Source organism: Elephas maximus, chromosome 2, assembly GCF_024166365.1.
Source record: "Elephas maximus indicus isolate mEleMax1 chromosome 2, mEleMax1 primary haplotype, whole genome shotgun sequence".
NCBI classification, from domain to species: domain Eukaryota; kingdom Metazoa; phylum Chordata; class Mammalia; order Proboscidea; family Elephantidae; genus Elephas; species Elephas maximus.
This window is the reverse complement of record NC_064820.1, coordinates 41438647-41464783: the sequence shown is the minus strand read 5'-3', so window position 1 is coordinate 41464783 and position 26137 is coordinate 41438647. Positions and strand designations below refer to the sequence as shown.

General features: G+C 38.0%; 1 protein-coding gene across 2 annotated transcripts in view; it reads left to right on the top strand.

Moving 5' to 3' along the window:
- The window catches only part of RANBP3L (RAN binding protein 3 like), an 82054-nt gene that overhangs the window by 48163 nt on the left and 7754 nt on the right, over window positions 1–26137 (top strand). The window contains exons 7-13 of one of the 2 annotated variants that reach the window (XM_049862458.1): window positions 345–418; window positions 5827–5930; window positions 6976–7060; window positions 13608–13710; window positions 14068–14198; window positions 15695–15815; window positions 17746–17888. In XM_049862458.1, the coding sequence (XP_049718415.1) occupies window positions 345–418; window positions 5827–5930; window positions 6976–7060; window positions 13608–13710; window positions 14068–14198; window positions 15695–15815; window positions 17746–17888 (761 nt within the window). Of the gene's footprint in view, window positions 1–344; window positions 503–5826; window positions 5931–6975; window positions 7061–13607; window positions 13711–14067; window positions 14199–15694; window positions 15816–17745; window positions 17889–26137 lie in introns of both variants that reach the window. The other variant, XM_049862450.1, reaches the window with a different exon arrangement.

The following is a 26137-nucleotide window of genomic DNA, read 5'->3' as shown; positions in this document are numbered from 1 at the left end:
ATGTAGCTTCTTTCTATTACAACAATGTCAAAAATTTTGTATTTTACTTCTATATTTGAATCTGTTTGTGAATATGAGTGTTGAGGGTATGAGGGTAAGCAGAGTGACCAATCATGAAGGAATACACTTGGTAATCCTGAGCCCATGGTCAAAATGAATAGTTATTGGGTAAAAGCGAGGTGGGGAGTAAGGAGTAGGCAATGCACTGGCTATTTTGACTTTGACTAGTTATATCAGCCCCTCATTTAATCATTACTTTAGAAAACAAGCATTATGTAAGACAAAAAGGGAGGAAGAAGTATTTCACTAAAAATATATTGACCCTTTTATGCTGTTCTTTTAAGGGCCTGTGAAACATACCGAACATGTTCTAAGACCTGCTATTTTGCAGCCACCTCAAGTTCAAAAGTGTGGAAAAGTAAGCAAAACATTTGGGCACAATGCATTGGAATCCTACAAGATTAAAGAAAAAACAAGCAATAAGGAAAGAAAAACCCCTATGGTAGGAGTACCTTAATCCTCCATCCTCCTTCTCCTAGGTTGTTGTGAGGCCCACATTCCAGAATTATCCCGTGTGAGAATAGGAGGCGCAATGGAGTGGGCAGGAGCTGGAAGTCAAGAGCCAAAAATGGGATGGCAATTTTCTGCATCCCTAAATGGTCAACTTCATAGTATGGCTTTGCCAGTTTAGGTCACAACAGGGATTTACTCTATGCCCATCTTCGTGGATAACAGGAGCAAGGAACTACCTGTTCTTGTTGTGAGGCACCATCAAGTTTATTCTGATGCATAGCAACCCTGTGTACAACAGAACAAAACACTGCACCTTGTTCACAATCGTTGCTGTGTTTGAGACCATTGTTGCAGCCACTGTGTCAGTCCATTTTGTCAAGGCTTTTCCTCTTTTTCTCTGACCTCTACCTTACGAGCCATGATGTCCTTCTCCAGGAACTGGTCCCTCCCGATGACACGTCCAAAGTACATGAGATGAAGCCTCTCCATCCTCGCTTCGAAGGAGCACTGTTGCTGTACTTCTTCTAAGACAGACTTGTTCATTCTTCTGACCATCATGGTATATTCAATATTCTTCACCAACACTGTAATTCAAATGCATCAACTCTTCTTCGGTCTTCCTTATTCACTGTCTAGCTCTCACATGCATATGAGAAGATTGAAAATCTCATGGCTTGGCTCTGGTGAACCTTAGTCCTCAAAGTGAAATCTTTGCTTTTCACACTTAAAAGAGATCTTCTGAAGCAGATTTGCCTGATAAAATATGTCATTTGATTTCTGGATTGCTGCTCCCATGGATGTTGATTGTGGATCCAAGTAAAATGAAATCTTTGACAACTTCAAACTTTTCTCTGTTTATCATGATGTTGCTTATTGATCCAGTTGTGAGGATTTTTTGTTTTCTTTATGTTGAGGTATAATTCATACTGAAGGCTATATAGTCTTTGATCTTCATCAGTAAGTGCTTCAAGTCCTCTTCACTTTTAGTAGGCAAGGTTGTGTCATCTGCGTATTGCAGGTTGTTAGAACCGGATGTCCCATTCTTCTTCACATAGTCCAGCTTCTCAGACTATATGCTTAGCATACAAATTGAATAACTATGGTGAAAGGATACAACCCTGACACACACCTTTCCTGACTTTCAGCCAAGATCCATCTGACATGAGCAATGATATCCCTTGCTCACATCCTCATCTGAATCTGGCTTGAATTTCTGGCAGTTCCCTGTTGATATACTGCAGCAACTGTCTTTGAACTATCTTCAGCAAAATTTTACTTGCATGTGATATTAATGATATTGTTTGATAATTTCGGCATTCTGCTGGATCACCTTTCTTTGGAATAGACACAAATATGGATCTCTTCCAGGCAGTTGGGCAGGTAATTGTCTTCCAAATTTTTGGGCATAGATGAGTGAGTACCACCAGCGTTGCATCCATTTGTTGAAACATCTCAATTGGTATTCCATCAATTCCTGAAGGCTTGTTTCTTGAGAATGCCTTCAGTGCGGTTTGGAATTCTTCCCTCAGTACCATCGGTTCTTGATCATATGCTACCTCCTGAAATGGTTGAATGTTAAAAAATTCTTTTTGGTAGAGTAACTCTGTGTATTCCTTCCATCTTCTTTTGATGTTTCCTGTGTTGTTCAATATTTTGCCCACAGAATCCTGCAAAACTGCAACTCAAAGCTTAAATTCTGTGTTGAGTTCTTTCAGCCTGAGAAAGGCCAAGAGTGTTCTTCCCTTTTGGTTTTCTAACTCTGGGTCTTTGCACATTTCATTATAATACTTTACTTTGTCTTCTTGAGCTACTCTTTGAAATCTTCTGTTCAGATCTTTTACTTTATCATTTCTTCCATTTGCTTTAGCTATTCTACATTCAAGAACAAGTCTCTTCTGAGGGCCTGGGGAGCCTCTGGAAACATATAAGAATTCTCTCTTCCAACCATGGTAGTGGCAGAATCACTTTTGTGGGTCTTTCTAAGGAGATATTCATTTTACTCAGACCATGTAGTTATGGCTTTCGGTATATAGCATAGTTTTACCTGTGGCTTCCAGCATAGACACTGGCGAGGAAACATAGGACAGGTAGGTTTGAATTTGAGAGTAATTACTCCTTGTTTCCAGCTAACCTATTCAGGGTTGGTCACATAGTTTTGTTTTGTTTTCTCATACTGAGTATGAGGACATTGACATACAGAAGCATAAAAAATTCAACTCAATGAAAAAAAAATCAGATTGGTGCTAATCCTAACTTTGACACTATCTGCCTATGTTTGGGTCCCTGGTCAAGACACTCAGCCTTCTCTTTTTACCTGTGAAGTGAGGGAATTACGCTCAGTCAGCATTTGCCAACATTTTTATATTTCCAAACCTTTGTAAGATATGATCTCATGAAACCCATTATAAATTTAAAAAATCATTTCATCATTTCTGCATGATATATGTGATTTTAAATAAAACACATTTTAATTTCAGATAAGTATATTATTAAAGGTTTATTTAAACCTAATCTAAAATCATACATATTATATAAAGATAAATTCTTATGTTTATTCATTTAAGAAGTGATATGTATTGTTTATTTTGTTTTAAATTATGTAAACAAAAAGTATGACGTGTTGACTAATTTCTAAAATGTTACGATATTGCATTTGACTTTGGAACAGCATGTACTATAAACCGTAGATTAAAATTTTGGTTACATGCTATGACCTCAAAAGTAGATCAACATTTCTTTCTTGGCCTTATATTTGGTAATCTTGCATTGCATACTTTCAAGATCAAACTTATTAAAATATTTCTTGTACTTTATTCCTAAATAATGATGTGAGAGACAGAATTTCAGGCTATTGCTTGCAAGCATTTCCTCTTGAATAACTTATTAAGGGTATGAACAATCCTTATTCTCAATTAACGAAATGCCCATCATTGCATTATCTCTGTTTCATGATCCAAAGACATACTATATATAAGATGCTATGCCAGAATTTTGACCAAATGAATGTAATTTATAGATCTCGTGAAAATTTTTCCTAGGCAAATTTTGTAGAACCATTTTTTTTTATATTCCTTATTAACTAGTTTTCAAAATTAGGTCAATTTTTATTCATCTTGTCATTAATCAATGGCCAGTTATTGTATATTACTTACACAATAGATGTTTAAGCCATGTAAGATCAAGAACTGTCATCTGGCTGAAAGACAAATATCTGAGGACTGAGTTATGGACATGTACTTTGATCTTTGCATGCTGTCTTGATATATATGTTTCTAAGTGTGCAATTCAATGACATTAATTACCTCCACCATGTTGTGCTACCATCACCACTGTCCATTTCTAAAAGTTTTACATCACCCCAAAAAGAAACTCAGTACCTCTTCAGCAATAACTCCCAGTCTCCCCTGCCCCTATCCACTGGTATCCATTCATCTTTGGTCTGGGTGGATTTACCTATTCTAGACATTTCATATAAGTGGTATCATACAATATTTGTCCTTTTGTGCCTGGGTTTTTTCACTTAACATAATGTTCTCAAGGCTGACCCATGTCGTGGCATGTATCAGAACTCCGTTACTCTTTATGGCTGAATAATATTCCGTTATATGTCTACGGCAATGGGTTTTTTTTATGTCTATGCCATATTTTGTTTATCCAGTCATCTATTGATGGACATTTTGGCTATTGCAAATAATGCTGCAGTGAACATGGTTGTACAATCTCTTGATACATATTTGTCAGCTCTCAAACCACTGTTACAAAGGGAAAATATTCAAAATTATTTGTGTTGATTGATATAAAAAGAGCAGTGGAAACTTACCCCATCTGCCTTTAAAGACATGAACCCCCCAGGATCATCTTTGCAAATCCCTGGTGGGGGGAGGGAGCCGTTCACAAAACATGGGAAACCTGAAACCAGATAATTGGTAGGGTTCCTTTCAGCTCTAAAATTCCTCACTCCTACGTTCATATATTAATGCACAGAATGTGCACATCGGACAGAGTGATTAATTAGTTCAGTTTCTAGTCAAAAGTTTCAAGATGAAGAGCTGAATGGGGTTTCCTTTCACAGTGAGTGGCTGTGACGGTGAGCAGTCCCTGGATTCCATTATTCTGAAGTTAGTGTTACTAACCCAGAAATGAGAATTAACTCTATTAGGCTAAAGAGTTAAAAGTAACAAAAGATAATGAGATTTCCCAACATCGTTACTAAGCGTAAGTCTCCTGACAGACAGGGAAGGGCTCAAGTGTCAGCTCCGTTCCCGGTTGTGTGTGGCCTGGGCATGTTATTTAAGTTCTTTGAGTCAGTTTCCTCATCTGTAAAATGTGGATAATAGAAGTACAAAATCTATAGAGTTGTTATGAGAAATAGATGAGATAATGTACATAAACTGCTTAGGGCTATACTTCAACAGAGTAAGTTTACATTAACACTCAATTCTCATAGAACATAACTGAGACCAATAGTTAACTATAAAGTCACTTTCAACACTGAAATAGCAAATACCGAACAATTGCTCTTAGAGGAACTACAGGCTTAGGTTCCTGCAAGCCACAACACGTTTTATTGACCAATCAGTGTATAACCTTGTTTCATGTATGTTTCTGTTTAAAGACTCTTGATTTAATATATATTGTTGATTGATTAGCACTGAACTTATGGCCAACAGTGCTATAACTCATGGCTGAAAGCAGCTTATCTAATACACATATTTTCTCTGTAAGGCACATCACAGCCTTCTTGTGCTTAGGAACATTAGACAGCACTTCAGCACCACACTTGGGGGCCATTTTAATCAGCAAAATTGCCAACAAAAAGCACAAAAATGTGAAAAACGTGACATTAAACAAGCCACAAAAAAGACACTTGTTTACAGTATGAGGACTAGAATAAGAAGTCAGACTCTGCCTTTTTCTTTTCGACTTCAGCTGGGAACGTACACGACTCCAGTTTTTCGCTGCTCTGTGCATGTCCACAAATGACCGTGAAAGGGCTGCGAGTGCTAACTTTGGGGTTACAAATAAATTTTAGCAAGTAGGCAAATTCACGTATACAGAATCTGCAAATAACAAGAATCAACCGTAACTATTGTTTCCTTGCCTCATGTTCCTGTGGTTAGACCAAAATCTGTTGCCATGGAGTCAATTCCAACTCATAGCAACCCTGTAGGACAGAGTAGAACCAGCCCTTAGGGTTTCCAAGGAACTGCTGGTGGATTTCAACACCAACATTTTGGTTAGCAGCTGAGCTCTTAGCCACTGAGTCACCAGGGCAATGTAGTTAAACTTTCTGATGGATTTCTTTTCTTTCAGATTTCTGAGGGAAATTCCTATTTGCTAAGTGACAATCAACCAAGTGCCAGAATCTCAGTCCAGGTGTCTACTAACCAGCATTTTTTAAGTGCTACATCAGTAGGGTATGTTAACAGTGAGAAAATGAAAGTGTTGCCCTTTCATTCTTGCTTTCTTTTATCATTAAAGGCATTCAGAGAAAATAAGATAAAATGCCAAGATTTCCATTTGAAAGATTTTTATAAAGAATACAAGTTTAAAATGCTGTTCAAAATGTCTCTGATATCTAAACATTATCATATTAATATTCAAGAATCTTTATTATCTCTTTGACTTGGGTGAGAGTGATTCAAAAGGTATAGTTAAACTTTTATTTAGTTTGACAATTATGTGGGTATTAGATTAGGCTTTCCTTTCTGTGACATTCTTTTTTTCTCTTTTATAATTTTTGGCATTATTCATTATTTATTATTATGGGTTGGATACACAAAAAAGAAAGCAGTATGAAAAGTTAATACTGCCTGTATTACCAGTGATGAAGGAATGTTGGATGTGAGAGAAGATTAAGACTAGTTGTGGGACATAAGCTGACTGATATGATTAGGGCAGTTGCCTACTGACCACATCTCCCTATGAATAGAGGACTGCACGTCTTTGAGTTTCTCATCATGCAAACCAATTTTAAATTAAAAAAAAAAAAATCTGAGAGGTATGAAAAGATCAAACCGCTGCAAGCTCACGTATAACTGATGAAGTCAGCTGGCTTTGCTTTGGCCCTGGTGACTTCTGACTGCTAAAAGCACCGGCCAATTGGGGAAGAGGAAAGTGAAGATTAGAGAAGGTTATACTGGAAAAGCATAAACGTAAGGGCCGGACAGCACACCTGGCTGGTCATGCAGCCAGTACCGTGACTGACATGAAACCTGTTTGGACTGGTCTCTACCAGTGCTGTAAGAGTTGTTAAATATTTGGAATGTCATCCACCCCTGCAAGTATCTAGCTCAGTTTTTCCTTCATTTCTTATTAACTTCAAATAAACAAAAGTGACCAGTACATGTCTTTTTATACTTTGCATAAATTTATTAGTTCACTTGGTTATTTCACCTGCTATGATTTGAAATGGTTTTATCCATATTTTTAAAATAGCAATTGTTTATTTTTTTCCCTCAGATGTCAACTAAATGAAGATAAGTGCTCTTTTAAAAGCTACAGTTCTGATTTTGTTTTTGGAGAAAACATGGTAGAAAGAGTTTTGGTAAGATTTTGGTATATGGTTATATTATATAGATGGCTGTCACTTCAAATTTCTGAGACAAATTAATTAAAAGAATGTTTAATTGAAATATAATTTTTAACTCCTGGGTTCAAAGACACGTTTTCTTTCTTTAACCAGAAAGTTTCTCTTGGGAAGCATGTTCTAGTTGTCAGAATAATAGATAGGAACTCACAGAGGAAGGGAACTGTATAATTATGACATTATTACCTATGCAAAATTTTAAATAGTTCTTTGACTTGCATTAAACCAAAGATACCCAAGGAAATCCCAGAATCATCTGCAATAGTTAGATAAGCTCAACTGCTAATGATATTTTAATACAGATTTTCAATAGCATTTTTATTAACAAAATACCTTTAAATCATTTGCAAATTTATTCTCATTGGTTAACAACCACTCTCCCCTTTAAGCTCTTACATTTGAAAAGCCAGTTTTAAGAGGGAAATTATAGTCCTTTATTTGCCTAGGGGAATATATATGCTGAGTGGAAACCCCTAAGTATTATTACCATCATCCTTAGTTAAGACTGAGCAGCCTCCTGTTTGAGACAGTCACTGCTCTACCCTTGACAGAGCTCTGATTTCTAAGACAGAACATAAATCTATCATGGGGAATTATACAGCAAAGTGAGAGGAATAACTGTGCCTGTGGCTTCATCTGGTCTGTCACCTTTTCATACTCTTTCTACCTTTCAACCAGCCTTAGGATCAAGAACTTGACTGAGATAGGCCCAAGGTGGCTAGCTTGTCTTAGGGATATCAGTTACATGAAGAATCCCAAGGAGGCTATAAAAAAAAAAAAAATAGAGATTTAAAAACCTTTGTAAATGCTCAGATTAACAAAATTATCAACTCATGAGGCCAGCTGATTTCAAGGTTTTTAGGGCTTTCACAGTTAGTCATATTTAACACCTAGTTTGGTCTAGATCTGCCTCAGGCTAGACCCCAAATCCAAGAGTACATGTGCACATAAATAACATGCTCACATATATTATGTAGTTAGGCTTAAAAACCATCAGGGCAAGTAGTTATAAAAGCTAAAGGGGACACTGTGTCCTAGAGGTGCTTATAATCTAGTAAGGAAAGATAGAGAAATATCTATGCCAATAAATTATATTTGGGACTATAGATTTTGTTAAGGAGCCCTGGTAGTGAAGTGGTTAAGTACTCAGAGGCTAACTAAAAGGTCAGCAGTTTGAACCCACCAGGCCCTTTGTGGAAGAAAGACGTGGCAGTCTGCTTTCATAAAGATTGCTATCTTAGAAATCCTTTGGGGCAGCTTTACTCTGTCCTATAGGGTTACTATGAGCTGGAATTGACTCCAAGGTAATGGGTTTTAGATTTGGTTTGAGGAGGCACTAGTGTATATTTTTAATTTGGCTTATAAAGGAACTTGAGCTTCCTATTCATTTAAGTTGCTTACATCCTAAAGACAATAGGGTATTTTAGGATTCTCCAGAGGAATAGACATTATACTGGGAATGACAAATTAAAGAGGAATGGCATCACATTCATTGTCAAAAAGAACATTTCAAGATCTATCTTGAAGGATAATGCTGCCAGTGATAGGATAATACCCATATGCCCATAAGGCAGACCAGTTAATAAGACTATTATTCAAATTTACCCACCAATCATTTATGCCAAAGATGAAGAAACTAAAGATTTTTACCAAATTCTGCAGTCTGAAATTGATCAAGCATGCAATCAAAATGCATTGATAATTGCTGGTGATTGTAATGCAAAAGTTGGAAAAAAAAGAATGATCAGTAATTCGAAAATATGGCCTTGGTGATAGACACAATGCCAGAGAGCACATGATAGAATTTTGCAAGACCAATGACTTATTCACTGAAAATACCTTTTTTTCAGTAACATAAACAGTGACTGTACACATGGACCTCACCAGACGGGATGCACAGGAATCAAATCCACTTCATCTGTGGAGACAATGAAAGAAGCTCAATATTATCAGTCAGAATAAGGCCAGGGTCTGACTGCGGAACAGACTGTCAATTGCTCCTATGCAAGTTTAAGTTGAAGCTGAAGAAAATAAAAATAAGTCCACAAGAGTCAAAGTATGACCTTAAGTATATCCTACCTGAATTCAGAGACCATCTCAAGAATAGATTTGACACATTGAAACATTGAACATTGATGACTGAAGACCAGACAAATTGTGGGATGACACCAAGGACATCAAACATGAAGAAAGTAGAAGGTCATTAAAAAGACAAGAAAGAAAGATGAAAATGAATGTCAGAAGAGACTCTGAAACTTGCTCTTGAACATACAGTAGCTAAAGCAAAAGAAAGAAATGATCATGTAAGAGAGCTTATCAGAAGATTTCAGAGAGCAGCTCAAGAAACAAAGTATTATAATGAAATGTACAAAGACCTGGAGTTAGAAAACCAAAAAGGGAGAACACACTCAGCATTTCTCAAGCTGAAAGAACTGAACAGAAAATTCAAGCCTCAAGATGCGGTACTGAAGGATTCTATGGGCAAAACATTGAATAATGTGGGAAGCATCAAAAGAAGATGGAAGGATACACAATCACTGTACCCAAAAGAATTGGTCAACAATTAACCATTTCAGGAGGTAGCATATGATCAAAAACCTATGGTACTGACAGAAGGAGTCCAGATTGCACTGAAGGCATTGCTGAAAAACAAGGCTCCAGGAATTGAAACCAATTGAGATGTTTCAACAAATGGATGCAGTGCTAGAGGTGCTCATTGATCTATGCCAAGAAATTTGGAAGATAGTTACCTGGCCAACTGACTGGAAGAGATCCTATTTGTGCTTATTCCAGAGAAAGGTGATCCAACAGAATGTGGAAAGTATCAAACCATGTCATTAATATCACATGCTGAAGACAATTCAAAAGCAGTTGCCCCGGTATCTTAACAGGGAACTGCCAGAAATTCAAGCTGGTTTCAGAAGAGGATGTAGAACAGGGGATATCATTGCTGATGTCAAATGGATCTTGGCTGAAAGTAAAGAATACCAGAAAGATGTTTGCTTATGTTTTATTGACTATGCAAAGGCACTTGACTGTGTGGATCATAGCAAATTATGGATAACATTGCCAAGAATGGGAAATTCAGAACACTTCATTGTGCTCATGAGGAACCTGTACATAGAACAAGGGCCAGTCATTCGAACGGAACAAGAGGATACTGTCATGAATTAAATTATGTCCCACCAAAATATAAGTCAAGTTGCCTAGGCCACGATTTCCAGTATTGAGTGGTTGTCCTCCATTTTGTGACCTGATGTAATTGCCCTATGTGTTGTAAATTCTAATCTCTGCCTGTGATTAATGAGGCAAGATTAAGTTATGTTAAAGAGGATTAGGATGGGATGCAACACTCTAACTCAGGTCACGGCCCTAATCTGATGTAAAGGAAGTTTCTCTGGGGTGTGGCCTGCATCACTGTGATGGCTGGAGTTGCATGTCAACTTGCCTTGGTCTCAGTGGTTTGTTATAATGTAGTTTGCCAGCTATGTATTGATGTAATCACCACCATAATGAGATCTGATGTGATAAAATCACCTCTATGATGAGATCTCTTATGAGCAGTCAATCAGTTGGAAGGGCATTTCCTTGGGCGTGTGGCCTGTATCCAATATAGGTGGACTTTGTGGCAAATCTCACTGGCTTTTGCTTGCCCTGGATCATGCAGCTGGCTGCTGTTCATCTGACCTCAGGTTCTTGGGACTTGACCAAGCAGCTTACCTGTTGACCTTGGGATTTGTCAGCCTCCACAGCCTGTGAGCCAGAGGCCTGCTGTCTGATCTACTGATCTTGGGTTCGCCAGCCCCTGCAACTACATTCAGGAGAAGCCTCCTGACCCACAAACTTGAGACTTTCTAGCCTCTGCAACCACAGAAGCCATTTCCTTGATACAAAGCTCTCCATATATTTATGCACTTCTCTGGTTCTGCTTTTCCAGAGAAACCAGCCTAAGACAAAAGCATAAAAGAGACAGAAGTGAGCAGAGAAGGTGGAACCTCCTACTACCAAGAGAAGAGCTGGGAGAGGAGTGCGTCCTTTGGACCTGGAGCCCCTGTGCTGAGAGCCCCCTAGACCCAGGAGAAGATTGATGCCAAGACACATGGAAATCTCCAAGGAACACGAGACTCACAGTGGTCTTGGAAATCTCACAGACATTGAAAGGAGACAAGGACCTTCCCCCAGAGCCAAAAGAGAGAGAAAGCTTTCCCCTAGAGCTGGCACCCTGAATTTGGACTTTTAGCCTCCTAAACTGTGAAAGAATAACTTTCTGTTAAAGCCATCTACTTGTGGTATTTCTGCTATAGCAGCACTAGATAACTAAGGCAGATACTGAATGGTTTAAAATCAGAAAAGATATGTGTCAGGGTTATATCCTTTCATTGTAATTATTCAGTCTATATGCTGAGCAAATAACCTGAGAACCCAGACTATATGAAGAAGAACAAGGCATCAGGATTGGAGCAAGACTCATTAACAACCTGAGACATACAGATGACATAACCTTGCTTGCTAAAAGTGAAGAAGACTTGAGGCACTTACTGATGAAGATCAAAGGCTACACCCTTCAGTATGGATTATACCTCAACAGAAAGGAACCAAAATCCTCACAACTGGACCAATAAGCAACATCGTGATAAATAGAGAAAAGATTGAAGTTGTCAAGGATTTCATTTTACTTGGATCCACAATCAATGCCCATGGAAGCAGCAGTCAAGAAAACAATTTATTGCATAGGGGAAATCTGCTGCAAAAGACCTCTTTAAAGTGTTCAAAAGTAAAGATGTCACTTTGAGGACTAAGGTGCACCTGACCCAAGCCATAGGATTTTCAAATGCCTTATATGCACATGAAAGCTGGACAACGAATAAGGAAGACTGAAGAATTGATGCCCTTGAATTATAGTGCTGGCGAAGAATATTGAATATGCCATGGACTGCCAGAAGAACAAACAAATCTGGCTTGGAAGAAGTACAGCCAGAGTCCGCCTTAGAAGTGAGGATGGCAAGGCTTCATCTCACGTACTTTGGACATGTTATTAGGGAGAAGCAGTCCCTGGAGAAGGACATTATTCTTGGTAAAGTAGATGGTCAGTGAGAAAGAGAAAGGCCCTCGAGGAGATGGATTGACACAACAGCTGCAACAATGAGACCAAACGTAGCAATGATTATGAGGATGGTGCAGGACTGGGCAGTGTTTCATTCTGTTGTGTGTAGGGTCGCTATGAGTTAGAACTGACTCGACAGCACCTAACAACAAGAGGAAAAAAACCAATAAGATAGAAAAATATTGACTGATTCATTTAAAAGGAATTAGGTCAGGTAATGGCTAGAAATTCCAGCAGTCTGATTTCCCAAAATCAGTAGGCCTGTCTGTGGGGGCAGGGATTCCAGCAGAATGTCTATTGTTTTGAGGCAAAATCTTTCTCCTTCAAGAAACCTCTTGTTTAATTTTAAGGACTTCAACTGATGGGGATGAGGCCTACCCATATTTTGGTGGGTAAACTGCTTTACTCAAAGTCAACTGATTTAAATCCTAAACATATGTTCATAGGAACACCTAGACTAGTGTTTGACCAAACAAATGGACACCATAACAAATGGACACCATAGCCTAGCCGAATTGAAGCCAAATTAACCATTACATAGGTTATCGAGGAGCTATTGAGATAATTTGTATTTTCTTCTAATCCTGTAAGCCTGTGGCCTTGTGTCCTTCTTGTCATTGACCATGTGCTTTTAGAGTAAGTAATTAGACTTTCTGTGCCTTAATTTTATTTCCTTAAAATGGTAATAATTTTATCTCTGTCTACCAATTTTAAGGAAATATCTTGATGTTCAGTTAAACAACGTAAAAGGATTTTGAGTTCATAAGGGAAAAGACATAAGCATAAGTACTTAAATATCGTTGTTGCTAATTCTCCCTGTTCTGCATAAAATAGGGTATAAAAAATAAATGGCATGGCAGTTACTCATTCTTTTTTTTATAGGTTTTTAATTACAATGCATGGGCAGACCCCAAATATACAGCCTTAAAAGTAGTTGTGGGCCAAAATTGTCTTGAAAGAAAAACCAGGATTCTTTCTATAAAGATGTTCCCTGAAACAGCTAGTGGGTTCTGTGGGTTGTTTTTTTTTTTCCCCCCCCATGAAGTGGATAGCAAGAGTGAATTGTTGGGAGTACTGAAATACCTGAGATAGTTGTACCTCCTTGTAGGCATCAGGTTAGTCTGGTGGAAACATGGAACAGCGGCTACCTTCTTTTGGGCCACTAGAATTTTTCTCTTTGTTCCTGGGACTAGATCCCACCTGAAGTATGCTGGTGGTAACTAGATCATGTCTCCTGAGGATTAGAGCCAAAGGTCCTCTAACAATAAGGAAGCGTTCCTTGTTCAGCACGTAAAAAAAAAAAAAATGGGCTTGTCATGTTGAAATAGATCAAAAATGTCCTTTGGCATAGTGTACATATATAGGGGAGAAAATTAAATAATGCATTTCCCCCCCTCCCAGGGTACTCAAAAACTCAACCAGCCTCAACTTGAAAATGATTCCTATACCAAGGAAAAACCATTCAAATCCACTCTGAAATTGACTATCAACTCTCCAAATACAAGTAAGAAGTATTTCATTTGTGAAAACACTGGATTCAACTAGTTTGCATTCTGTTTTTTGTGTCATTTGTTTAATATTTGTAAAATTAAAAAGGAATAGTCTGGTGTTTTAAAAACTTTAGTAAAGATTAAAGCACATAAAAATAGTTACATGATAAAAGCTTTTAACATTTTTTAGTTTAATGATGCAGAGACTCTGTAAGGAGATTTCTACTTAAACTCAAGCAGTTTGATTTTTTTTGAAAAAGCTTATTGTTATAAAAGGGCAAGAAGATATGTATGATAACAGAGGCAACAAAAAACTGTCGCAGTAGGGAAAATGGGGCCTTTGATATTTTTTTCCCTCCACTTTCTCTTAGGAACGGACTCCATTAAAAATACATCCCTAATTGAATCAGCTGCTGCTTTCTCATCCAAACCAACACCAAAATGCTTGCTGGAGAAAATTGATATTAAAACAGGGGAGGAAGCAGAATATAATGTGTTAAAGGTCTGTATCTCATGCATTGCTCTTACTGGTAGCACATACATGGACTAAACTCACCATCAGCAGGGACATCTTTAAAAATGAAGGTAGAAGTATAGTTTTCACGAAGACTAAGTTGCTCACCTAAGAATATGGGAGCCTCACAAACATTAAACCAATATTTTGTTGTATTCTTACGTGTGTGTGTGTGTGTGTAATTAGCAGGAAAATGGGCTGTTATTACAACATTTGCATTAATCCCTCAGGAAGAAGACAGCCAAGGACCCTGTCTTAGAGTAACTTCAAATCTATGTTTTATACTTTGCATACCTGCTCTTGCGGTCAATGTTATTATCACATGATTTAAAAATTCTTCTTATGCGGAAATTTTTAAACATTGGCAATATGACGATTTCAGCTCAAGATAATGGAAACGATTGTTTTCTTTTATAAAATTCTTTTCAATAAGTTTGAAATTTCATACAGTGTTGTACATTTTTATGAGTCGGAATCAACTCGATGGCAACGGGTTTGATTTTTTTTTTTATTGTACATAGGATTTCAATGTTGAGTGGTGTATCTACCAGCCTATGAAATGTACAGTGAAACCTGTGAGAGCCAGAAGTCAACAGGACTGCCTTGTCCGGATCTTGCAAGTTGTCTGCTTTTGACAGTGTGCAGTCACCATTTTTCTATTGCTCTCTATTTAGTGGAAAATATTTTAGTTTTCCTTCTCTAACAGGTTTCTGCTTTACACAGGTTCCAGCTTTTGCAGGTTTTCTGTAATTACTACAACTTTTTGTAATTATAGTAATTACCACAACATTTTTCCACAAAGCATGGTAAGCGTTAAATTATAGTAGGGTACTCTGTGATGTCATATCCTAGTCTCATGCTGTATTCTTTGAAATTTTTAAATATGCAAAAGGTTTCATGATTCCTTAATTTAAAATAAGATTATATAACTCAAATAACACTAAGTTTAATTTAATAGTTGGTATATAAAAAAAAAAATTTCTTTTTTTTTATATAAAGATACAAGGTTAAGTGAAAAAAGCAAGATGCAGGAAGTATGCAAGGAATTCTACTAAAACCAATTGAAAAATAGGGATATATATATACATACGCGCGTGCAGTTCTGTCCGCACACACGGGGTTGCCTTGGGTCAGAACTGACTCGACAGCAGCTACCAACAAGAATCTACTTACAAACATCTCTGAAAGAATAAATAAAATATTAATAACAGTGGTTACCTATTTGGGGGGTGGAAATTGGTAAATGGGGAACAGGGGAGGAAGGGGGACTTTTCACTTTGTATGTCTTTTTACTCTTTGATGTTTGAACCATTCAAAAGTTGTATGTTTTTAAAAGTTAAGTAAATTTTCAAGGCTGGTTTATAAATCATTGACAAAGTTTATCCCAGTAACAAGCAGACAGATATAAAATTATTATATCATAAGAAATGATTCACCTTGAAAAAATTTCTATATATTTGACGTTTAAAAAAATTGTCATCTAGATCACCTGCAAGCTTTTTATATTCAACAACACAACCCAATCCTGGACGGAAAGGGGCAGAGGAACTTTGAGACTGAACGACACAGCACACAGTGACTATGGAACATTACAGTCAAGACTAAGTAAGGAATTAAGCTCATTTTTCAAGCAAGCCTGTGTTTCTCAGGGTCAAATTTCCAAAAAGGATATACATCAGTTTCTGGAGGTGTGTTATAAAATACATCAATAAACCCGACTGTTGAAAACAATGTTGTTTTTAACGTGCTAGAGAAACTTCCTATTTAAAGTGGACTCTGACGTCAGACTACATGGGTTCCAGCTCTGGCTCCACCGTTTACTAACTGATGCTTTGGACAAATTACTTAATCTCTTTCTCTGTTGTAGTTGTATCAATTTAAAATGGTGACATAAGGAATCCATGACTCATTGAATGAATGTGGGAATTTATGAGCTACTGCATGTAAAGCACCTATGACAGAGCCCAGCACACACCAAAATCACTCTCATTATTATTTAAAGGGATTTGGTACAGATTATTTTGTAAAGTGAAGATAGCTTTTGTAAAAGAGAATACTTGAACCACAATGTATCTTTGGCATTCCAAACGTGGTATGGAAGTTGGGGAAAAGGGTCAGTTTCTATGGAAAAAAGTTGTACAGTTATTTCATTCTGTAGCCATAGAGGAAACCCTGGTGTCGTAGTGGTTAAGTGCTATGGCTGCTAACCAAAAGGTCAGCAGTTCGAATCCGCCAGGCACTCCTTGGAAACTCTACGGGGCAGTTCTACTCTGTCCTATAGGGTCGCTGTGAGTCGGAATCGACTCGACAGCAGTGGGTTTTGGGTAGGCATAGAGAGATAGTCAGAATCAGGAGTCAGTCCAACTGAAAGACACAGGAGGTTTGCCATCCAAAAAGACAACACTGGGGCATTGTTCAGAGGCCCAAATCGAAAATGAGCAAAGGCAGAGATCTGGGTGGGGTGTATGAGTTTATGGGTCAAGATTGGGAGGTCAAAGCTTTGGAGGAGGCCACAGGTAGAAGCTGATCCAGGAATATGGACATTTGTTGAGTTTCAGGTATCAAGTTCAAGAAACAGGTAACGGCGAGAACTCAAAGTAGGAGAACAGGAACAGTGTCTTCAGTTCTGAAGCTGGCAAACAACATTTCTAAATAACCCGACCAAGTATTATTCCTAAGGCAGGTGCTACTTGTTCTCTAAAACTCTGGTTTAATTCCACTCCCTCTCGCTGCCAAAAAACAAGAACATTTTTGTTTTCTTTTTGATATACAGGTAATACACGTTCACTGTAAGAAACAGAAAATACGGATAAGTAAAAAGAAAAAGATTAAAATTACTCTTGTGCCTACCTTCCTGAGATAGCCACTATATTCTTCTGGATGTTGTTCTCTGTATATATAAATGTATCCATATATTATAAATTTTGTGATTATCATATTGCTTTGTAGCCTGATTTTTTTACATAATGTTACCATGACGGATGGGGCAGGACTGGGCAGTGTCTCATTCTGTTGTGCTTCAGGTCACTATGAGTTGAAACGGACTTGATGGCACCCAACAACAACACTGTGATCATTTTTCCACTATGATCATAATACCCTTCTTCAATATTTTTAACGGGTGCATAAGCTTCTCTTGATTGGCTATACCATAATTTATTTAAATAACCCCATATTTTGGACCCTTAAAGTTTTTGTTCAGTTTTATCCATTGTCAAGCATTATTCTTGCATAAATATTCTTCAAACCACTATATTTTTAAAAGGAGTTCTAAAACATAAATGATTCTTTAATATTAGAGTGAAAATTATGATTTGGGCATTTAAGCTAAAAAAAAAAGTCCTCTAATGAAATAAAGCCCAAATACAACTAAAAAAACAACAGGTCATAATCCAATCAAATTACAAGTTAATAGTGGAAATACAGCCTGATAACCAACTACACAGGCTTACTTTGCTTTCAAAAATGGCAAATTCCTCTGGGAGACTGAGGAATCAACTGTCTATAGTCTAATACATTTGCCTTCCTGTTTTAGTTATGCGCAATCAAGGCAGCCTGAGGCTGATTCTCAATAGTAAACTCTGGGCTCAAATGAGGATACAAAGAGCAAACCATAAAAATTTACAAATAACAGCTACTGATTTAGAAGACTACAGCATCAGAATATTTTTAATTCAGGTAAGTGAAAATTTCAGTGATTAAGAGAATTATCCTACTGTATTTATAGGTCTCTGCAATTACCAATTTGTTTTTTCACCTTATTACATAACCTGTACCATTGGTAAAAAATCAGTCATTCATTATGGTTATTTACAGTCTAATATAAGACATAAATTTTATATAAAATTCAGAAGTTAATATCATCAAAATATATAGTAAACGGTACCTATTACAAGACATTTGTATGATATATGCTGTCAAACTTCTACCCTTTTCTTTACTAAAGAAATTATGTCAACACTCGTACTAAGTTTCTGAAGTGACTATTGTCAAGAATGGCTCCCAGGAGGGGGTCAGCGGAATCATAGCCTGATGCTTATACTGTATGCTGAGACTGAGAAGGCTTTGAGGGCACTGGAAAGGAACCAGTGAGCAATGGAAAAACACAGGGCTAGCAAGTTAAAACAACCAGGCCAAGGGATAACAAACATCAAATTCCAATTCTGGGCACGAGTCAGTGTCCAAGGTAACAGGATGGGAGCACAGCTTTAGCTGTTCTCTGTAGCAGGAATGCTTGACCTGAAATGCAAGAATCAGAGACAGAGACAGAGTTGGTAGAAATGAAGCCAAAAAAAAAAAAGCAAAGTCTCCAGAACACTGGAGAAGACTGTGTACCCAAGTGACTCAAGCAGAAGATGACAATACAAGTAAATAGGCTCCTGTATAGTAACGGTATGTCAAGAAATGGCTATTGATAAAAAACCAAAGGTTTTATTAACTACCTGTAAGTACGCTGTTAGGTGTGATATTGGGTATTAAGATGTTAGGTGTAAGATGATGTCCAAGCTGTTTGCTATTTAAGGAGAATACTTGGTATTCTGCCAGGCTAGGTCCCCACTGGTTTTGAGTGGGTAAAGCAGCCTGCCAGAGACTGAAACTGTTAGCCATGAGTACACTCCGTTGCTCAATACCTGACCCATGCTGATTAAAAAATATGTGTATATACACATATATTTAAATGGCAAGATATTTATAAAACAGAGATAAGCAAACCAAATGCAATAAAAAAAAAAAATCACTCAAAATTCTACCCCTAGAGATGACCACTATTAATATTTTGGCCTTATACTATATTTCATATATATTTTTGATTTCCATGTAGGAGACCCAGGTTCAATTCTTGGCCAATGCACCTAATGTGCAGCCAGCTCCCATCTGTCAGTGGACCCTTGTGTGTTGTTATGAGGCTGAACAGATTTCGGTGGAGCTTCCAGACTAAGATGGACTAAGAAGAAAGGCCTGGCAACCTGCTTCTGACAATCAGCCAATCAAAACACTATGGATCACAAATGTCTGATTCAAAACCAATCATGGGGCTGGCACAGGACCAGGCAGTGTTTTGTTCCCTTGTGCATGGGGTCGGCATGAGTGGGGGCCGACTCAACAGCAGCTAACAACAAAATCTATTTATGCTTATGTGTGAGTGTGCATGTGTGTGCATGTTATGCATATGTGCCTATGTATATATGTGTATATATATACATATGTACCATACTGCGTATATTGTATGACCGTCAGGTAAGTTTCTAAACCTTCCTTAACCTCAGTTTACTCATCTGCAAAATGAAGATAGTAACAATTATACCTTAAAAGGCTGTTGTTGTTGTTGTTAGGTGCCATTGAGTCAGTTCTCAACTCATAGTGGTTATGAAATATATATATATATGTAACTTCTTTTTCATTTGTCAGTGTTAATGAGGTTTTTTTCATTAAATAGACTGAATTGACTTCCATTCTCACTTTATTATGGTTCTTACTGGGCATTATAGTTTTTGTAAGCATTGCCAATTTGTTATTTAAAAAATGTATCATTTTGATTTTTTTTTATTGTACTTTAGGTGAAGGTTTACAGAACAAACTAGTTTCTCATTAAACAGTATACGTATTGTTTTATGACATTGGTTAACAACTCCACGAAACACCAACACTCTCCCTTTTCAAACTTGGGTTCCCTATTACCAGCTTTCCTGTTCTCTCCTGCCTTCTAGTCCTTGCCCCTGGGCTGGTGTGCCCCTTTAGTCTCATTTTTTTTTTTATGCACCTGTCCAATCTTTGGCTGAAGGGTGCACCTCAGAAGTGATTTCATTATTGAGCTGAAAGGGCATCCGGGGACCATAGTCTCAGGGTTTCTACAGTCTCTGTCAGGCCAGCAAGTCTGGTCTTTCTTTCTGAGTTAGAATTTTGTTCTACACTTCTCTCTAGCTCTGTCTGGGACCCTCTATTTTGATATCTGTCAGAGCAGTCAGTGGTGGCAGCCAGGCACTACCTAGTTGTACTGGACTCAGTCTGGTGGAGGCCGTGGTAGATGCAGTCCATTAGACCTTTGGACTAATCTTTCCCTTATATCTTTAGTTTTCTTCATTCTTCCTTGCTTCCGAAGGGGTGAGACCAGTGGACTATCCTAGATGGCCGCTTACAGGCTTTTAAGACCCCAGACAATACTCACCAATGTAGAATGTAGAACATTTTCTTTATAAACTATGTTGTGCCAATTGAGCTAGAGGTTCCCCGAGACCATGGTCCCTGCAGCCCTCAGCCCAGCAATTCGGTCCCTCAAGGAGTTTGGATGTGTCTATGGAGCTTCCATGACCTTTCCTTGTACAAGTTGTGCTGGCATCCACGGTACTGTGTACTGCCTTACCCCGCACCAAAGCTACCACTTATTTATTGTCTATTTAGTACTTTTCCAACCCTTCGTAACCATCAAAGATTGTTTCTTTTTGTGTGTAAACCTTTTCATGAGTTTTTACAGTAATGGTCTCATATAATATTTGTCCTTTTGTGATTGACTTATTTCATTCAGCATAATGTCCTCCAGATTCATCAATATTATGAGGTGCTTCACAGATTCATCATTGTTCTTTATCGTTGTGTAATACTCCATTGTGTGTATTTACCAGTTTGATTATCCATTCATCTGTTGATGGGCATCTAGGTTGTTTCCATCTTTTTGCTATTGTGAACAATGCTGCAAAGAACATGGGTGTGCATATGTCTATTTGTGTGATGACTTTTATTTCTCTAGGATATATTCCTAGGAGCGGGATTGCTGGATTATATGGTATTTCTGTTTCTTTCTAAGGAAGCGCCATGTCGTTTTCCAAAATGGATGTATCATTTTGCATTCCCACCAGCAATGCATAGGAGTTCCTATCTCCCCGCACCCTCTCCAACATTTGTTATTTCCTGTTTTTTTGATTTGTGCCAGTAATACCAGGGTGAGATGGTATCTCATTGTGGTTTTGATTTGCATTTCTCTAATGGATAGTCATCACGAGCACATCCTCATGTGTCTGTTGGCTGCCTGAATGTCTTCTTTGGCGAAGTGTCTGTTCATTTCCTTTGCCCGTTTTTTAATTGGATTGACTTTTTTTTTTTTTTGTAGAGGTGTTGGATTTTTTCGTAGTTTTAGAGATTAGACCTTTGTCTGATTTGTAATAGCCAAAAATTTTTTTCCCAGTCTGTAGGTTCTCTTTTTGCTTTTTTGGTGAAGTCTTTTGATGGGAATAAGTGTTTAATTTTTAGAAGATCCCAGTTATCTAGCTTCTCTTCTGGAGTTTATGTGTTATTGGCTGTGGTTTGTATCTTGTTCATGCCATGTATTAGGGCCTCTAGTATTGATCTTATTTTTTTCTTCTATGAACTTCATAGTTCTTGGCTTTATATTTAGGTCTTTGATCCATTTTGAGTTACTTTTTGTATTTGTATATGGTGTGAGATATGGGTACTGTTTCATTTTTTTGCAGATGGACATCCAGTTTTGCCAGGACCATTTGTTAAAAAGACTGTCTTTTCCCCATTTGATGGACTTTGGACACTTGCAAAAGATCAGGTGACCATAGGTAGATGGATTTACATCCGGGTTCTCAGTTCTGTTCCATTGGTCAGTGTATCTGTCATTGTACCATAGTACCAGGCTGTATGACTACCATAGCTGCACAGTAGGTTCTGAGGTCAGGTAATGTGAATCCTCCTACTTTCTTCTTCTTTAATAGTACTTTACTTATTTGGGGCTTCTTCCCTTTCCACACAAAGTTAATGATAAGTTTTTCCATTTCTATAAAGAACATTGTTGGTATTTGGGTCAGGATTGCATTGTATTTGGAAATCACTTTCTGTAGAATTGTCATTTTCACAATGTTGAGTCTACCTATCCATGAGTATGGCATGTTTTTCCATTTATGTAGATCTCTTTTGGTTTCTTGCAGTAGTGTTTTGTAGTTTTCATTTCTATCCCTGGTTAGGCTTATTCCTAAGTATTTTATTTTTTTAGGGACTATTATAAAAGGTATTTTTTTCCTGATTTCCTTTTCATTGTTCTCTTTATTAGTGTATAGGAATCCAACTGATTTTTGTATGTTTATCTTGTATCTGCTAACCTGCTGAATCTATTAGTTCCAGTAATTTTCTTGTGGAGTCTTTTGGGTTTTCTATGTATAGTATCATATCATAGGCAAATAGGGACATTTTAACTTCTTCATTACCAGTGTGGATGCCGTTTCATTTTCTTGCCTTATTGCTCTAGCTAGAACTTCCAGCACAATGTTAAATAGGAGTGGTGATAAAGGGCATTCTTGTCTTGTTCCTGTTCTCAAGGGGGGATGTTTTCAGCCTCTCTCCATTAAGAATAAAGTTGGCCATTGGCTTTGCATAGATGCCCTTTATTATGTTGGGAAATTCCCCTTCTATACGTATTTTATTGAGAGTTTTTTCTATGAATTTGTCTGCCTTTTCCATGAATTTGTCTATTTTTTCCTCATTTTTGTCTGTGTTTTACTTCAACTCTTGGATAGCTCTGAAAATAAGAGATTTGAATTTCCTATCTGGTAGTTCTAGTTCCTTTTCTTCTACTGGAAAGTCTTCTGGTGTTTTATTTTGGATGCCTACTGGAACCATCCTGTCCTGTTTTTGTATATCTTTTGATGTTGTCTGCTGTCTTCGGAGCATTCAGTAGTTATTTTCTTCCTTTATTGACTCTATTGACTTTATTGTTTGTTTTGTCCTGCTTTTATTTATTTATTTATTTATTTGGTTATGTCTGAGCAGGCAGGCTGTGCGTTCTTTGTTGTTTACTTATTTGCGGTCATGATACATTCACCTCCTTGTCCAACGGGCAGGGCCAGTCACTCAGCTATGGTGCAGCAGGGCAGGTCCAGCTGAAGGGGACAGGCTGGGATGGGTTGTTTGTGGAACATACTAGGGCTGACAGGGTGGGCCAGGAATCAGTGCTGGGTAGGTTCTGGTAGGCCATGCCTGTGCTGTTCAGGGATGTTATGTTCAGCACATGATGCAGGTAGGTAGGAAGGAGCGGGAGGTTGTGCTGTGTGGAGCTAAAATAGGTATGGGAAAGATGAGAGAGGCAGGAGTCAAAAACAGACAAAAGAGTGCTAAGGGAGCTTACCATTGGAGTGGAGAGATGAGAAAGCAAGAAATGGAGAAAAGCAAAAAGGGGGGTGGATAAAGAGGGAAAAAGAAAGAAAGAAAAAAGACTAGATAAAAATTTGGAAGAAAAGCCCCCAGGGGTCCCACTGGTGTGGCTTCAAAAACTGGGGAAATGGCTCCCAGGCTGTGCAATATAGCCTGGCTAGAGGGGGTATAGCTGTCTCACAGCACCAGGTATTCAGGAGACAGAGAGACAGAACTGAGAAATTAAGAAAGACAGAAAGGAAAAAAGAGAAAACAAAAAGAAATAAGAAATGCCCCCAGGGTTCCGACCTACGTGGCTGTGCAGATTGGGGGCTCATAAGCTGTGCAGTACGGCCCTGCTAGAAGGGGCTCCCAAGCTTCGAAAAGAAAAAGAAAAGAAATAAACAGAACAAAGCAAAACAAAACAAAAAAGAAAAAAACCCAGGGATCTCAGCATGGTGCCTTGGGCTCGGGGAGTGGTTCCCCAGTCGAGCGGTGCTTCACAGCCTTGCAAAAGGAAACTAAGATGGCTCATGGAGCCAGCTTTTTGAGAGAAAGGAAGGGGAGGTGGTGGAAGGCACAGAAGAAACCAAAATAAATGGAAAAAAAAAAAAAAACTTTAGCAACAGAAAATGGCACTCAGGGAGCCAGCCAGTGTGGGCAGGGTGAATCTAAGCACCCCAGGGCTGAAGCAGTTGCCTCTGGGGCCAAGAGTCTGCAGCCAGCAGGAAGCAGAGGAGGCTGAAGTGGGGGGTGGGGGAAGGGGAGAAAGAGGGGTAGAGGTTGAGAAACCGTATGTTGTTGGCTAGGTTGCTCTGTCTCCTGCTGGGAACTATGCGAAGCTGCTTTCCCACACTCCCTGTCTGCTGATCTCTGATGTGGGTAGGGCGAATCCAAGTAGCATGGATGCTCCGCTTCCTGGCCGGCCGAGCCATCCCTGCCAGCCAGGAAGCACAGAGGTAGAGCAGTGTGGAGAAGATGGGGGGTGGAAAGGTGTGTATTGCTGGTTACCGGGTGCTCTGTCTCCTGCTAGGAGCTCCATGAAGTTGCTTTCCGGTGCTCCCTGTCTGCCAATCCCTGACAGAAGAGCAAGATGGCAAATCCATGCTGCATTAGCTGATAGGGGACCTCCACACATATCTCTCCTCACTCTGTTTCTGTCAGTTTCTTATTCCATTTGGTGCTTGGCTGAGTTCTTTATGTCTTCATTTGATTTTTGGATTCCAGTACTGACACTTTTCTTGTTTTGCTTAGCTTTTTGGGTCTTTGCTGTGGAAGGATGATGTGGTGCTTTTGCCTACGGTGCCATGTTGGCCAGAAGGCGTATCATTTTGATTTTTTAAATTTCTTGTTCTGAATTTCTTGAATGAATATGGCAAAAGGAAACACTGACTAGTGAAAGGCATATTTAAAATTTAATGCTAGTGAAAGTAGAAAAATAGTATTTAGATTTCAATTACAAATACCCTTTCAATATATGTTCTTAATATAAACAATTTATTAAGGAAAAATTGCTCCATTTCACATAATATAAAAAATTAAATTATTTGTGTCAACAAATACTCATCACCTACTCTGCAATATCTAATACAATATGAGAAAGATAAGTATTTTATTTAATATATTGTTAGGTGTTTTTTGTTTTCAAACATAATTTGGAGCAATTTAAGAATATTCAAGTAAAAAATTATAATGGAAGAACTTATTGTCAAAAAGTTGGCATGTAGTTGATCCAATCCTCAGTTCTTGGTTTTCAAATGTTCAACAGATCTCTGGAAAGGTTACCAGGAAAAAAAAATCTTCCCCATATTTGCTTTGAAATTGTGAAAAGACAAAAAAAAAAAAAAAAAGGTAAACTACCACTGTATTACCTTACAGAGGAGTGACCTTGATGTTAGGAAACCCAGAATTCAAGTCCCAACCATTTTGCTGACTATGTGGGTAAACTTGGACAAGTCATTTCACTCCTCTGAGCCATCATTTTCTCATCTGTAAAGAGAGGCGGGAAATGACTGAATACCTGTGCTAGGTGCTCAGACTCATATAAGTGGATGAATAATTAACCCATGGTTTTATTGTAAAGACAGAATAAAAACAGAATATGGTAACGGTGTTATACCAGTTATTGTAACCATCATTTTTTATATTAATAGCAACCATAAAAATAGCAAAGTATTGGAACCAAGGACTTCTGATACATTTATGGTACAATATCATAGACCACTCTCATGAGTTCTGCTTCCTCACACTATGCACCTGGGAGAGGATGTCTAAGCAAAGTGATGTAAAGGAAATGGAAGACATTTTTTCCCCTAACCCTACAATTTTTCAACAGCATAAATCAGTGGAGTGAGAATAGTCCCACTGCATTTACTGGTCAAAGATCAATTAACAGTTTTAATCTTGTGTCCTGCTGAAGGCAAGCTGTAAAACTATGAAGAGAATCCCTTACATAGCGATGACATGAATTATGCCATTAGTCAATTATGATTTTTCTCTCCAATACAGAATAGAAGAGTACCTTATCATGCCCCTGAATGTCTAATCCTTAAAGAGCTTACTTTCTAAAAAATATTTGGCATATTCTTTCTTCTTTAGTGTTTGTTTCCCTACTTGACTTTTTTGTCTCTTTGATCTGATCTTTTATTCTTCAGAATTCATGGTGGGAATCTGAAGGAGAGGATAAATATATGGATATGCCTGTGGAATCAAGATGTGCTTTTCTGCACTCTATGCATGACCATGCTGCCATAAACATAGATGAACATATTCAAATAAAATTTTAAATCACAAAATTTTAT